The sequence below is a fragment of the Polypterus senegalus genome, chromosome 16 (assembly GCF_016835505.1).
Source record: "Polypterus senegalus isolate Bchr_013 chromosome 16, ASM1683550v1, whole genome shotgun sequence".
NCBI lineage: Eukaryota > Metazoa > Chordata > Cladistia > Polypteriformes > Polypteridae > Polypterus > Polypterus senegalus.
In genome coordinates, this window is record NC_053169.1 from 26,996,066 (window position 1) to 27,011,136 (window position 15,071).

Here is a 15,071-nt window from a genome sequence, read left to right on the forward strand (position 1 = left end):
TAATTCACTAGATTTTCTCAAACCCCGTCATAAGTTATGTAGCGCATTAAATGCTTTAAGTGTTCCCCGCCCAGTTATTAATCGCTATGCTCTTCTTAAACCGACTTCCTCTTGCACTAAGAGGCAGCGATCGCCGCATAGAATACATTCACTTCATGATATTCCTGCTCTCTGAAAATGTAGAATGCTAAGATAATTTTTCATGATGAAATGCATTAAAACAGGTATTAAACATGCATGATAGTGAGGCAGTAGTGCTGCTCCCTTGCAGTAAGAGGTCCCCAGGTGTGCGTTCAGTGTAGAGAACTTTATGGCAGATGTGACAAGGTTCCAAAAAACTGGATGTATGAATGGGTATCACACAGGTTTAACTTAAATATTGTGTAAATGTTAGGTTTGTGATCTGGTGGTCGAAGACACGAACACAGAATTCAATGGATGTTCTTCTGAGCGGGCTGCCTTTACTGCATGCGTGCTGTCTGTTTCTGACATATGAAACCCCCAGTTCCTATCATTCCTTTTTCTATCTCCACATAACCAATCGCCACACGATAAACGTCCTTGTGAAATTAAAACTAGTTATAAACTTAGACCACGGAGTGTTAAGAACTTTAAAAAAAAAAAAAACTTCGTTATACATGTTTAATTATGCCGTTCATTCAGGGTTGCGCCCATCCCAGCAAGCATTGTGTGCAAGGCAGTAGGGAATCTTGAACCTGGCGCCAGCACATTGCAGGGTGAATACAAGCAATACATACACTAGCAGGGTTAATATAGCATAACAAAACCCGCCATCCTGCATGACTTTGAAAGGAAACTGAAGCACGCCGAGTAAACCCACCAGAAAAGCATGCAAATTCAAAGCAGGGAACACCCGGGACCCCATTGCTGCGAGGCAGCGGTGCATCCTCCACGCCAACATGTCCCCACATGATTAGTGCATGCTTTAATGCATTTCATCATGAAAATTATATCAAGTATTTATCTTAGCATTGTAAATGTTCAGGGAGCAGGAATATCATGAAATTAATGTATTCTGTGTGCTGTCTGTGCCTCCTCCTAGTGCAAGAGGAAGTCAGTTTAAGAGGCACGTAGTGATTAACATGGCTCCAGGAACACAACACAAAGCAGTTAATGGGCTAAATTACTTATGGGGTTTGAGAAAATCCAGTAAATTAAATATTCATTTTGAGATGAAGTTTAGTTTATGATGTTCTACTTTAATAACAAATTATGAGAATAAAGTGAACATGTTGACTTTAATCTCGCCAAATGGCGAGAATGAAGTAGAAATATCAACTTTATTCTCGTCATAAGAGTCGAAATTAAAGTGGAAACGTCGAGAATAAAGTCAACATGTCGTCACACTATTACACAGTACCCAGGTACATTACACAGTATTGAAAAAAATACAACTTGGCTTGCAGTATTATCCAGTAGTATAGAAACAGTATAGTATAGAAACAGTATTCACACATTTGAACATAATGGTCCACATCCGACCTTTTAAATCCAAAGTATCTTCAGACAACAGACGTGACTCCTTTTTCCAGCAAAAGTTCTTCTGTGTCATCATGTTCAACTTTATCGTCTGCTACAGCTTCAGTTTTGGAATGTTCTCTGTCTATTTTCACCCCGCAATACCTCTACTAACGCATGTACTCTGTTGTATGCTTGTTTAGCGGTGTAGCAATGTAAAAGAGCCCCCGCGCAACACCTCTGTGGGGTGTGTTTAGTGGTGTAGCAGTGAACAAGGTCCTCCTTAAACAGATTCCCGCTGCGCCACGTTCCGAACATTTAGGCAATTTAAACCGGTGTTGCGGTATAAGAAGAATCCATATCATAACAAAAATAAAAAACGGTTTTCGGTATGAACCGGTATACCGCCCAGCACTAGTGGACAGAGTGAACTTTTCTCAACCAGATACGGCGTATTTTCTCAACACAGAATATGACACTTATTAGTTAAACCACACTTGTGTTCTCCTTGCTTACAGCAGATGACAAAAAGTAAGTGAACTGTATAATGAAGAACTACACTCATGATCTTTGATCATTCCTTTGCTGATAAATTCCACCACTGCACTACTAAAACACATCATTTTAAACAGCTGTGACTGCGGTCACAGTAAGTCACTACAATATGAAAGTGTAGACTTCTATTACTGAATAAAATAAAATTAAGTATTAAAGCCAAACAAAAAACAGTCATGGGCCTCTGGATGTTTACAGCCAGAAAGCAGTGATCCAGTAGGACCAAAGAGAGAGAGAAAAATGTAAAGAACACAAATACTTAGGTTTTAAATGCAATGTTTTCAAAACTGCCAAATTTCTTTTACACAAACTAAAATATTGAACAGCATGATGCTCTACGTACCCATGAGCAGAAAATGCAGCCCAACTGCAAATAATATCATCAGTGCTTAATAATGGTTAAAGCAGCAAGTACTCATTGACATTGACAGCTGTTAAATACAGTATGATGATAAACATTGTTTATTGCAGGGGTGGTGAACTCCAGGCCTGGAGTGCCACAGTGGCTACAGGTTTTCATTCTAACCCTTTTCCTAATCAGTGACCAGTTTGCACTGCTAATTAACTTTTTCCACATCACTTTAATAGCCCTGTTAGAAGAGTTCAGCCTTCTGAATTGATTCCTTTCTTCATTAAATGACACAAGCAGAAATGAGATGTGAAATGAGTTAACAGATGACCAGTGAAACTGGGGCTTCAAGCTAAAACCAATTTCACTCCAATCACTTTCTTAATGAGAGGCCAGTTCTTGCTGACAATTAAACCTGTTATTTAATTCCATGGCTTGTTGCTGCTCTCATTCTGCCACAGCACACATTTCGAAAACCTGTTGTTTTTCTGTTCTTTCTAAGAGCACCGTCAAAATGTTTTGTTGACCTGAGAAATCAACTTTACCAAGACCATCACCTCTCTTTAATTTCAGATATTGTGTAATGGACACAGGGGTGCTGGTCATGTGGAGGCCTGTTTTATGTCTCATTATTGTTTGGCTGCTAATTAAAGAAAAAGAAACAACTATGGGGCTGGAGTCAAGTTAATTAGAAGAAGTAATCAGCAGCAAAAACTGGTCACTAATTAAGAAGATGGTAAGATTTAAAACCTGCAGCCACTGCGGCACTGGAGTTCGCCACCCCTGTCTTAGAAAGAAGAGAAAAACAAGTTTTGGAAATGTGTGCTGTTTGATTGTTGATTTCTGTTTTTTTTAATTTTATCATATTATCACCTGGCCATGTTATAGTGTCAGGTATTGTTTTTGTCTCCTTGTGTAACATTCGTTATTGGACTAATCAATCTGTCTGAACTCTTAACAGCATTGGATTAAACTGTGCTCTTGGAGCTAAAGAAATGAGGCCATTCATTGAAGCTATTGGAAAATGTACTACTTCATATATTATATGCTACCCTAATGCAGGTAATGGTCTATGCCTTCACACTCTTGGATCTTGGATATACATTTCGTCTACATGGTATTCTATAATATATTGTTTATTTTTCTTTTTCAGGTCTACCCAATACATTTGGAGACTACGATGAAACTCCTGATGTGACTGCAGGACACATAAAGGTATAATGGCCTAAAAATATCCAGTGAAATAGCTTTTGTAAAGCTGCAATGTTTACAGATAACCTGTTATTTTACCTTTCACTGCACTTTTTGTCATGTATATAAGTAATATTTGAATAGCTTATTAAATGGTGAACTATAAGAAAATGTAATGTTCTCCTGCTTATCTCACTTTCTTCAAAGGAGTTTGCTTTGGATGGACTGGTGAACGTTGTTGGTGGTTGTTGTGGCACTACTCCAGCACATATTAGGTAATGCAAGACACTTCTTTAACAGTTTTACAATAACTTTACGTATTAGCGTACATTTTTAAAAATATATATTTTTTATGTATGGTATTTAAACCATGTTAGCAAATAATAGCTTACCAGGTAATTTATTTTCTAAAATAATTTAAAAGCATCTTATGCTTCAACAATGTTTAGAGTGTAGATGATATGTATTTCACAATGGAAAGTATTTTTCATTATATTCTAAATTTGTTTGAGTTAAATATTAATAGTAGTATTTCTTTGAAGACAAATTGCAGAGTGTGTCAAGGACTGCAAACCCCGAATTCCACCATCTTCAGTGTTCAGTGACTACATGTTATTATCAGGTATCTGTAATTTAAAATTTAAATATTTCTCTTTGCCATGAAAATTATTACAGTCTTTGATAGCTCATTAAATATTTTATAACCTTTTTCAATTAAAATGAGCAGCACCTGTTGCAGAGCCTGCACAATTTCTTTTTCTTTAAGTTACTGAATTTTCTTTGTGTTAGAGTATAATTAAATTAATTGCTTTAGTACTATATTTCCACTTTATTTAGCTTACTCTTCATGGATACATAGAATCCTGCAATTCAGAAGTTGAGATGCAAATAAGAATTCCATTATGATTTCAGTTCTCAGTATATGCTGCATTTGAGAAAGCTTGTATTGAGTTTTTAAAATCGGAGTCTCCCCAGTTTCCTTGTCTTTACAGCATATCTGAGTATGTCATCAACTAGGACATAAACTGAATGCACATGCACAATATTTAATTGATCACATAGGCCACTAATCTACAGTTAGGTCCATAAATATTTGGACAGAGACAACTTTTTTGTATAATTTTGGTTCTGTACATTACCACTATGAATTTTAAATGAAACAACTCAAATGCAGTTGAAGTGCAGACTTTCAGCTTTAATTCAGTGGAGTGAACAAAAAGATTGCATAAAAATGTGAGGCAACTAAAACAGTTTTTTAACACAATCCCTTCATTTCAGGGGCTCAAAAGTAATTGGACAATTGACTTAAAGGCTGTTTCATGGGCAGGTGTGGGCAAGTCCGTCGTTCTTTCTTTATCAATTAAGCAGATAAAAGGCCTGGAGTTGATTTGAGGTGTGGTGCTTGCATGTGGAAGATTTTGCTGTGAACAGACAGCATGTGGTCAAAGGAGCTCTCCATGCAGGTGAAAGAAGCCATCCTTAAGCTGCAAAAACAGAAAAAACCCATCCGAGAAATTGCTACAATATTACGAGTGGCAAAATCTACAGTTTGGTACATCCTGAGAAAGAAAGCAAGCACTGGTGAACTCAGCAATGCAAAAAGACCTGGACGTCCACGGAAGACAACAGTGGTGGATGATCGCAGAATCATTTCCATTGTGAAGAGAAACCCCTTCACAAAAGCCAGCCAAGTGAACAACACTGTCCAGGGGGTCGGCGTATCGATATCCAAGTCTACCATAAAGAGAAGACTGCATGAAAGTAAATGCTTTGCTAAAGAACATCTAAAAAAGTCAGCACAGTTCTGGAAAAACATTTGAAAAACATTGGAAAAACAGATGAAACCAAGATCAACCTCTACCAGAATGATGGCAAGAAAAAAGAATAGAGAAGGCGTGGAACAGCTCATTATCCAAAGCATACCACATCATCTGTAAAACATGGTGGAGGCAGTGTGATGGCTTGGGCGTGCATGGCTGCCAGTGGCACTGGGACACTAGTGTTTATTGATGATGTGACACAGGACAGAAGACGCCGAATGAATTCTGAGGTGTTTAGAGACATACTTTCTGCTCAGATCCAGCTAAATGCAGTCAAATTGATTGGGCAGTGTTTCATGATACAGATGGACAATGACCCAAAACATACAGCCAAAGCAAATCAGGAGTTTATTAAAGGAAAGAAGTGGAAAATTCTTGAATTCTTTACCCAATTGAGCATGAATGTCACTTGTTGAAGACTAAACTTCGGACAGAAAGGCCCACAAACAAACAGCAACTGAAAGCCGCTGCAGTAAAGGCCTGGCAGAGCATTTAAAAGGAGGAAACCCAGCATCTGGTGATATCCATGAGTTCAAGACTTCAGGCTGTCATTGCCAGCAAAAGGTTTTCAACCAAGTATTAGAAACAAACATTTTATTTCCAGTTATTTAATTTGTCCAATTACTTTTGAGCCCCTGAAATAAAGGGTTGTGTTAAAAAATGCTTTAGTTGCCTCACATTTTTATGCAATCTTTTTGTTCACCCCACTGAATTAAAGCTGAACGTCTGCACTTCAACTGCATCTGAGTTGTTTCATTTAAAATTCATTATGGTAATGTACAGAACCAAAATTAGAAAAAAAGTTGTCCAAATATTTATGGACCTAACTGTGGAGGGAGGTTGCATGATATATTTTAAAAGATAAACCAGTACATGCCAAACTAGATCAAATATGTGTTTGCTTCTGTTTATTAATGGAACAATTTTGACTATTATTTTTATATGGCTGACAGAGGAGTTCTACAGTAAGTTTACTTTCTTTTATTAGCCTTAATAAAATGACATTATTCTATAATCTAAAGAGTCATTTATAGGAATATGTTGTGGTGCATTGTTATCCAATTCTTACTTGTTGGCTGTCTTTATTAGTAGAGCACATCCAGTAAACTAGAGATGCAAGACAGGAGAAAAGGTGCTTTACTAGTAAATAATGGCAACTTAGAGTACAGTACAAGTGCTGACCGTATGCGTACCCACTTAATACAATTCACAGTCAACTTTCAGTCATCAAGAGGTTCTTGCACTGCACACGGTGATTATAACTTATCTAACTTTGTTTTGTACTGACTGTGAAAAACTGTTAAACATTAGGACAGAGAAGGTAAATACTCTCTTGCTGAAGATTCAAATCACTTGACTATTTGCTTTACAAATTAAAACTGACTTGGAAAATTAAAATAGACTTAATGAGTCATAAAAAAGGTCATAAAAGCTTGGAAACTCTGTTGTCAATGCCTACTACAAGACTACTAATGTTGAAATAAATTCCACCATACTTGCCACAAATAAATAAAATAGGAAAAGAAGTAAACTCTTAAGGGATGCTTTTCATTTTAAATGTGAAATCATATTTGATGTTGTGACCTACTGCTCTGTTCACTTCAACATAGCGTATGAAATAGTAGCAGTGCTTAATAAATTATATTTCTTTTTCAGAGTAATGTGTAGCAAGTTCAGTAGGCTCTTTAAAATGTTTAACACGCTTATCGCCAAATGTTAATTTTACTTTGTACATTTTGCTTAGGCAAAATTAATCATTTTCTAAATTCAATTCAGAGCGACTGATTTATGCGGCTGAAAAGAAACAAATAGGTGAAAAAGAACTACCTGATGCAGAAGATGAACAAAACTATGGGCCTTTTCATTATTTAAGGCAGTGGTTTTTGCTTCAGTTCACTAGAAAGAATTTTTAAAAATATATGCCTCTAATTTGTTTTTTGTAGTCAAGACTTATTATTTTGGAGCATCATTCATGAGTATTGCTAGTTACCATCAAGATGTCTTCTGTTCCATCCCCTTCTGTTTATGATTCTGGCATTCTCATCTTCTCAGTACTATAGCAGGAAGAAGATGTAATAAACTATTTTTCACTAAACCAATTTGCTAAACTGGGGTTGTTTTGCTGTTTCAGGATGCTTTTGATTTTGATCCACTTTTACTGGATCTATGTGTAAATTAACCAGTAGCATTGAAAGGTGGCACAGATACTGCTGTATTTCATCATGAAGGTGTTTTGCCTCGGGTTCAAGTGAACTACCAAGTAAATTAACACAGAAAGAGATAAATTCATTTTACACAGCAGTTGTCAGGTGTGATGCCTAAGACTTCAAAACATTTTGAGGTTGAAAGTGACATGTTATGTTTAGATCTGCACCACTTAACAGTGTAGTGGAAGAAGTGTTAATGAGTAGCTGTGTTAAAGTGGTGAAAGTGAAAATTACCAAAAATACACTCAGACCTGCTCCTAAATCTCCTTTATCCTATCCCCTTATCAGTTTATAGATCTCTTCACCAGTGAATGTACTGTATATAGCCTGTTATTTCATCAGAGCAGAAAGTTAGACCAACAAAAGAGTTGGCTTGAGCAGCTTTGTTGAAAAGCTAATATTAAGCTTAGCCTCCCAAAAAGGCGGAAAGTAGTCACAGCCCTATCACAATACAAATATGTACCTTGTGACTTGTGAATCAAAGCAGTGTTTATTATTAACACTAATTGTGCAAATTGCATGCCTCTCTGAATATGCAATATTACACTTTTGAGGATTGCAGTAAAAAAATTGCACAGAAAATGAGAACAATACAGTTTAGCTATTGTAACAAATCATAGGTTAATTATTTACTGTGTAATGGAACAGGACCGTCAGCGAACCTCAAACACAAGCACAGTCCCAGGTTCAAATAAAGGATGGTTTTAATATCCAAAAAGTTCTTCGACAAAGTAGCAAAAGCACAAAGCTCAAACACAGGTCTTCTCTCCATACAAATATTCTCTCAATTACCTCTCCTTTCCCCACCGCACTGCCCTCCTCCAGTCAAGTGTTGCTCCACGTCCTCCCAGCTGCGACTTGTCCCTGGAGTGTGGTCCCTTTTATTAAGGACCTAGAAGTACTTTCAGTGCTAGGGCTACTACCTGATGGAATTACTTCCGGGTCACATGGAAGTCCCACTTATTAGGGAGCTCATCTCCCTGCAGCGCCCCCTTGCGGCACCCACAGACTACACTTCCCAGCATGCCCTACTGGTTCAGTACTGGGTACCGATATCCAGGGCTGCTGCCCTCTTGCGTCCTGGAAGAATAAAGAGTCCCCAGCGACATCTTCTTCTGGTAGGCTGTCTGTCCATCCACTTCGGCCATCACTTCCGTGTCTGGAACATTTCTCTCCCCTGGCCGGGATGCCTGTCTGCCTGTTTGGAGCCTCCCATCTGGGTAAGGAACCATCCCCTCTTATGGTCAATAATGCCTGTCCAACCCCTGTGGGATTTACAACCGGAAAATAAGAACTTGAGGGCATGGTATAGGACAATTTGATTTAGGGTTTCTGAAACCAGTGGCTTGTTGATTAAATTTTTTTTTCTTAGTTGGTACAATTTATACATAAAAATGTCATAATAAACATATACCATGTGTGTTACACATAATAAACTATATCCTGTAAAAAAATAGGCCTTTATAAACTTTTGAACAGCTCATCATATAGTATATGTACATAAACTCTAAATCTTCTTGTATTGTAGAGCCTTTATGTAAGACTTTGTAGGGTAAAATTTAAACCACTCCTTGCCTACTTACACAGACACTGGCTCTTAAAACCTTTGAGGAAAATATCATTTGTAAGGAGAAAGCTGTTGAGGACAATTTTATACTGTATATTTTCAGTCCTAAGTCATGCCTTAATGAAGCACCTCTCTGTATATTTCTGAAATGAAGATCCAAGGTTGTTTTTTATTTTTTTTATTTTATTTTGCTTTGTTATTGTAACACTATTTTAATGTTTTGCATTTTGTGTGCCTCATTTCTTTAATCCTTTGGTTTTTAGTACGACATATTAAGTTTCCTGCATGCATAATAAAACTGAATGTATTAGCATTTTCAAAGGTGAAGCCACGTAAATCTATCCAGAGTAACCAGAGTATCCAGAGTATTATGTTCTTTTTCTTCTTTCTTTTAAGGTTTAGAGCCCTTTCGAATTGGCCCCTTCACTAACTTTGTGAACATTGGAGAGCGCTGTAATGTTGCAGGATCTAGGAAGTTTGCTAAGCTTATTACAGCAGGCAACTATGAGGTAAACTAAACCAGATAGTATAGATTGTAAAAACATGTCCAGGATTTTTATAATATCTCAGCATTTGTAAGGTTCAACCCCTTTCAGGATAAAATAAAAAAAAAAAAAACTTTTATCATTTGAGTTTTCTGGGTAGAATAATAAAGAAGAACAAAGTTTGAAATGATTTTGAGCATGCATCTTGTGGCTTTGAGAAATGTGAATGGATTTACTGTCATTTGACAAGACAAATGTTATATATGTGATACATACAGCCTAAATTATATGCCAAACATGTTTATTCTACTTCAGTGACTTTACTGATCTGCTTATAAAAGCTATGCAAAATATGTAGCATGAAACACAGCTTGCTGCAGTATAGAGAGTCTAACGAAGAGTTCATGTCGCCTTTGTTTGCTTTTAACCTCTAATGGCCTCTGCAGACAGTCTTGGTGAAGAGTATGCACAGAAGGTAAAACAATCCCCTCTTCAAATTTGCTGTGAAACTGAAGTTGCAAGGCATGTTTTTTTCCTCTTCTAAGGTGCTTGATGGAAAAGATGTTGGTCAGTTAAGAAATATACATTGTATTCTGTCTTGGCTCCATAATTATAGCATGATTATAGCAGTTAGGATGAAGTAGATTAATAATGCCATCTTAGAAATAAGTTGTAGAATGCCTTTCTTCATTTTTAATTTGCCTTTACCAAGGGGTATGCATGAGGGACGTTCCATTAGTATAAGATAGATAGTGTGATAGAATTAGAGTTTTCTCGCACCCTTGTACCCTCAGACTATACGTCAGACACCAGGTAAAAGTCCAAAGATGATATTTATTATAATAATAAAGTGCACAAAGCACACTCTCCACCACAATTCTCCAATAATAATCACAAATAAACCAATCCTCCACTCCCAGACGCTTAGCCACCCTGCCTCCCAACTCAGCTCAGTGTCTGGACTGAGGCACAGTCCTTTTATAGCCCCTGACCCGGAGGCGTTTCTGTCCCATCAATCCATAGTTCCTAATTCCTTCCGGGTCAGGGTAAATAGTCCCTTTCTTCAACCCGGGAGCACGTCATTCCTTCCTGTCACATGACCGTGACGTACTCCCGGGTTATAGGGCACAAAAGAGCCCATAAGCCCCCCCACAGCGACTCCTGGTGGCCCCCAAGGTATCCAGCAGGGCTGTGTATAAATACTACAAAGTCCATGAGGCCCTGCTGGACCTCGGGGTACTATCCTGCTGTCGGAAGGGCTCCTCCTGGCGGCCTGGGTGTGAGGACCGGCATGAGAAGCCGGCAGTCCTCCACAATAGATAGATACTTTATTAATCCCAAGGGGAAATTCACATAATCCAGCAGCAGTATGCTGATACAAAGAAACAATATTAAATTAAATAGTAATAAAAATGAAAACAAATTTAAAAAATTAAAATAAAATTAATGTTAGCGATAAAATTAATGTTAGCATTAACCCATCTGTTCTGGATGTGGAAAGTGACTACATAATTTGCAGCATTATTCTATCTGCTGTAGTTTTTTCCTGCTAGTAATGTTATATAAAATTGCCATAAAGCTCAGATTTTTTTTGTTATTTGTGATTTTTGCTGCTGGTCTCAATACAGTATAACATTTTTTTCTATTTTTATTAATTACCTAGAAGTAGTAATCTGAAAGTATGCTTTCTTGTGTTATTACCCCTTAGTCCAGGCTGTTGAAATGTTGCTGTTTCCTTTGTATTTTATAATTTTTGATGTTCAAATGTAAGAAATCATTTGTTGCCTTAAAACCATTATGAGCTCCTTTTAAAAATACCTACTGTTGTTTGTTTAACAATATTTCATATATGAGTTGCATTTATTTACAGGGCTTAATTTTTTGCGCACATATATTTATTGGCAAGGACAGAGTGGGCTGAATGAATCAATGAGTTTGACCCAACTGAGTCAAGCAGGAATATTATCCAAAGTTCTTATTAAAACTACTTTATGATAATTTATACTACATTCAGGTAAAAGTTTACTAAACTCTCTGAAAAATAATGGTCATTCATTGAGAATGTAAATTAAAAATATTATAATTATGTACATTTTATATTCTTTATATATTAAATTAGAATATATAAAATTGCATAGGACTTTAGAGGTCATTTCAAAAACAATATTATTAATCATTCAAAGCCCTCCTCTGCATCCTATGTTGTGATATTTATAAAGAAAGGTGAAAATGGCCTTGTCTAATAAAAACAGTATTAATGTCTCTAAACTGAGTTTCAGAAAGAAAATATAAATTCTATAAATAAGTATAATTCTATAAATTTTGTTCTTAGCATAATTCCATTAATCTGAATATCTTTATTTCTAAATGAGTATCTATTTAACAATTAACACTGGATGAATATTTATTTCTTATTATTCAGGATCTAATTCACACATATGTAGACAACAGTTTTATTATTATTATTAAGTAACAGAATATTTTTTGTGATTCCACTTAACATAGGTTATGTATTAAAAAGCAAGAAGTGCATACATTTGGGTCTATATACATGTATCATGTGGCTTAAAACATCATCAGAATTGCTATGGATGGTGTTACTAACAGTCAGCATGGCTGGTTTGATGCCGTATTTTTGGACAACAAATAATTTCCAAGCCATTCTTTTAGATTCACATTAGTTTAAGGAATAAAGCATTTTGTTCACCTACTCTAAATAATCATGTTAAAAATCAAACACAATTCTTTTCTGATATTGCCATTTTACTTTTTTTGCTCATCATGTGTACGTGCTTTAATACCTTTAATTACTGAAAAAGCTAGATGAATAACTTTCAGTTGATTTTCAGTCAGTGTTCTTTTGAATAAATGTGTTTTTGAAGTACATAGCATTACTAAAGTATAATGATATAAAGAATATTTCCCCCACAAATATAGCAAAAAAATGTGACAATGTTAAAAAAACCTTTGTTTCAACACCCTAAAATGTTGGCAGGCACCAGAGAAAAAGAGGTGCAAGAGCCAGGAGATGAGAGCAAAAGTCAAGGTCACAATGGGCTGCTATCAAAAACAAGAAGTACCAAATGTATCTAGCAAACATTGCCCAAAACATTACATTCCAAAGTTTCAGCAGAATTCAGAGAACTAACTTATCACACAATGGGTATTGGTATCCAGAAACTTGGGCAATCAGTAGCTTGCACACTGTTTTATATTGGTGGGAAGTGATGACATATTACTCTATTGAAAAATTATTTAAATGTACACAATAACTAAATAATCTGAATTTGAAAGTTTGAAAAATGAAAATTCACAACAGCTTTGTACTGTTACTAGATTTAATTACTTCAAAATTAAAATTAACTCTTAAAACTCCTCACTAAATAAATAGGATACTGGTTCATATTGAGAGTGGTAAGAATTTCAACTTGTTTGAATTTTCTCGCATTATACAGTACTGTATGTAGTATAAAATTCCTTGCTTGTGTTTAAAATGAAGTGTCCTATTGTTAATTGTTTTATGGGAACGTAAAATTTCGGTCTTGAGCTGGGAAACGCCCTGGTCCAGAGTTTATATAAAGAATGTTTCAATGATGGATTGGTTAATTGGGGTTAATTTCCAGACCCTAGTAGTTACCTTACATACTGCTGTGTAATTTAACCTGTTGGCTTTCTTTTGTATTGTGCTTTATCTCAAAAATAAAGCCGTTCAATTTGGACTCACTTTTTGGATGGCAGCATTTCTTGTGTACTTGTGAGTACTACACAAATTCTTCTTGTACCTTTGTCTGTTTAAGCCACAGACAAAAAACAGTATATCATTTATAATTTTTTTTTTAATTTCTTTTTTGTTAATTGGTTATTATATTTTGTAGGAAGCACTCAGCATAGCAAAAACGCAAGTGGATATGGGTGCACAGATTCTGGATGTTAACATGGATGAAGGCATGTTGGATGGAAAAGCTGCTATGACACGTTTCTGTAGACTAGTTGCCTCAGAGCCAGATATTGCCAAGGTAATTTATAAAATGCCTCCTTTATGAAAGTTGATTTTAACTACTACTATATTAAAGCCTACTTTTCACTCAATAGATTGTCACTGCTTGAAATATAATTGATGTTGCAATAAACATTACACAGATTTTTATTGTAACTTAGGAACATGTAGAAAATTACAGTAAACCTATACTCTTTTTCTTTAATCTCTCATTTTTACTGAAGACTTATTTAAATTTTTTTTTTGTGGTATCTGGATAAAGTATTGGGACATCCTCGATATTAAATAACTATCTGAACTTGATGAACTGAATGCTTCTGCTCTTGTGTAGGTGCCTCTATGCATCGACTCCTCTAATTTTGCTGTGATTGAGGCAGGGCTGAAGTGCTGCCAGGGCAAGTGCATTGTCAATAGCATCAGCCTAAAGGAGGGGGAGGATGAATTTCTGGAAAGGGCACGAATCATCCGTCGCTTTGGAGCAGCAGTTGTTGTCATGGCTTTTGATGAATATGGACAGGTAACAGACTCGATGATTATGCTTGTTTTTGATCAAGCACAATTAGGTTGTGGCAATGTTATACTACATTTTTCTTTAATATTAATGTCACTGTCTCTATGCTCACTGGTATGGATTTATTCACATGTGCATGTTAAATTTGGCACTCAGGGGCTCAGCAGTTAAAATTGCTAGCCAAGCATTGGATTTGATAGCCAAAGACAACTGGAGGATTGTATAGTCAGCTTAAACACAGGATAGTGTATTTCTGTCCTCTGTCAGCACAAAATCTTCCTTCCTTATTGGGAGAATGAGAACCGGCATGTAAGCACTATGATATTTCTGTATTTTGTGGAGGAGGAGTTCAGCCCTTGTTTGGAGACAGAAGACCAGCAAGTGAAACAAAACATTATTTAAAGGCTTGGACAACAGTCAGACCCTTTTGGGACATGAGTCTGCAAAGTTCCGAAAAACCTCCCAGCGTGGGGACGAGAAATGGCAGCCTGTGTTGATCCAGATTCCCACCTGGATAAAGTCTGTCCATATGCCTCCCCTCTGTAACCGCATTAACCGACAGTAAATGTAAGCTAAAGTACTGTATATTTTTTCTCATGTGATTCTTGTACCGCTGTAATCACGATGGGAGGGATATCGCTTTTTCTGGTATATTACTATATTGTTTAGTTACTTAATATGCCGCAATTTCAAAAGAACACATTTCCAAGAAAGCTAATGCCTCTTCAGGAAACAGGCAATAGATAACAACACCAACCACAATATGTACAGTCTTCAAAATAAAGTGAGGTTTTAAAGTATTTTTTTCTTTTTAAGTACTGAGCAAAACATCAAAAAGTAAAGACTGGATTCACCCAGCTTTTGTGTGAACTGCTGTTGCAGGCATTCATTAAGAACTCAATTTTTATTT

The 15,071-nt window shown here is 36.3% G+C and overlaps 1 protein-coding gene across 3 annotated transcripts in view; it reads left to right on the top strand.

The window, feature by feature from the left end:
* Positions 1 to 15,071, top strand: part of mtr (5-methyltetrahydrofolate-homocysteine methyltransferase) — an 89,667-nt gene that overhangs the window by 30,671 nt on the left and 43,925 nt on the right. For 2 of the 3 annotated variants that reach the window (XM_039737769.1, XM_039737770.1), the window contains exons 9-16: positions 3,345 to 3,445; positions 3,537 to 3,598; positions 3,782 to 3,849; positions 4,117 to 4,196; positions 6,348 to 6,359; positions 9,565 to 9,677; positions 13,529 to 13,669; positions 13,982 to 14,167. In XM_039737769.1, coding sequence (XP_039593703.1) covers positions 3,345 to 3,445; positions 3,537 to 3,598; positions 3,782 to 3,849; positions 4,117 to 4,196; positions 6,348 to 6,359; positions 9,565 to 9,677; positions 13,529 to 13,669; positions 13,982 to 14,167 — 763 coding nt within the window. The remainder of the gene's footprint in view (positions 1 to 3,344; positions 3,446 to 3,536; positions 3,599 to 3,781; positions 3,850 to 4,116; positions 4,197 to 6,347; positions 6,360 to 9,564; positions 9,678 to 13,528; positions 13,670 to 13,981; positions 14,168 to 15,071) is intronic. The other variant, XM_039737771.1, reaches the window with a different exon arrangement.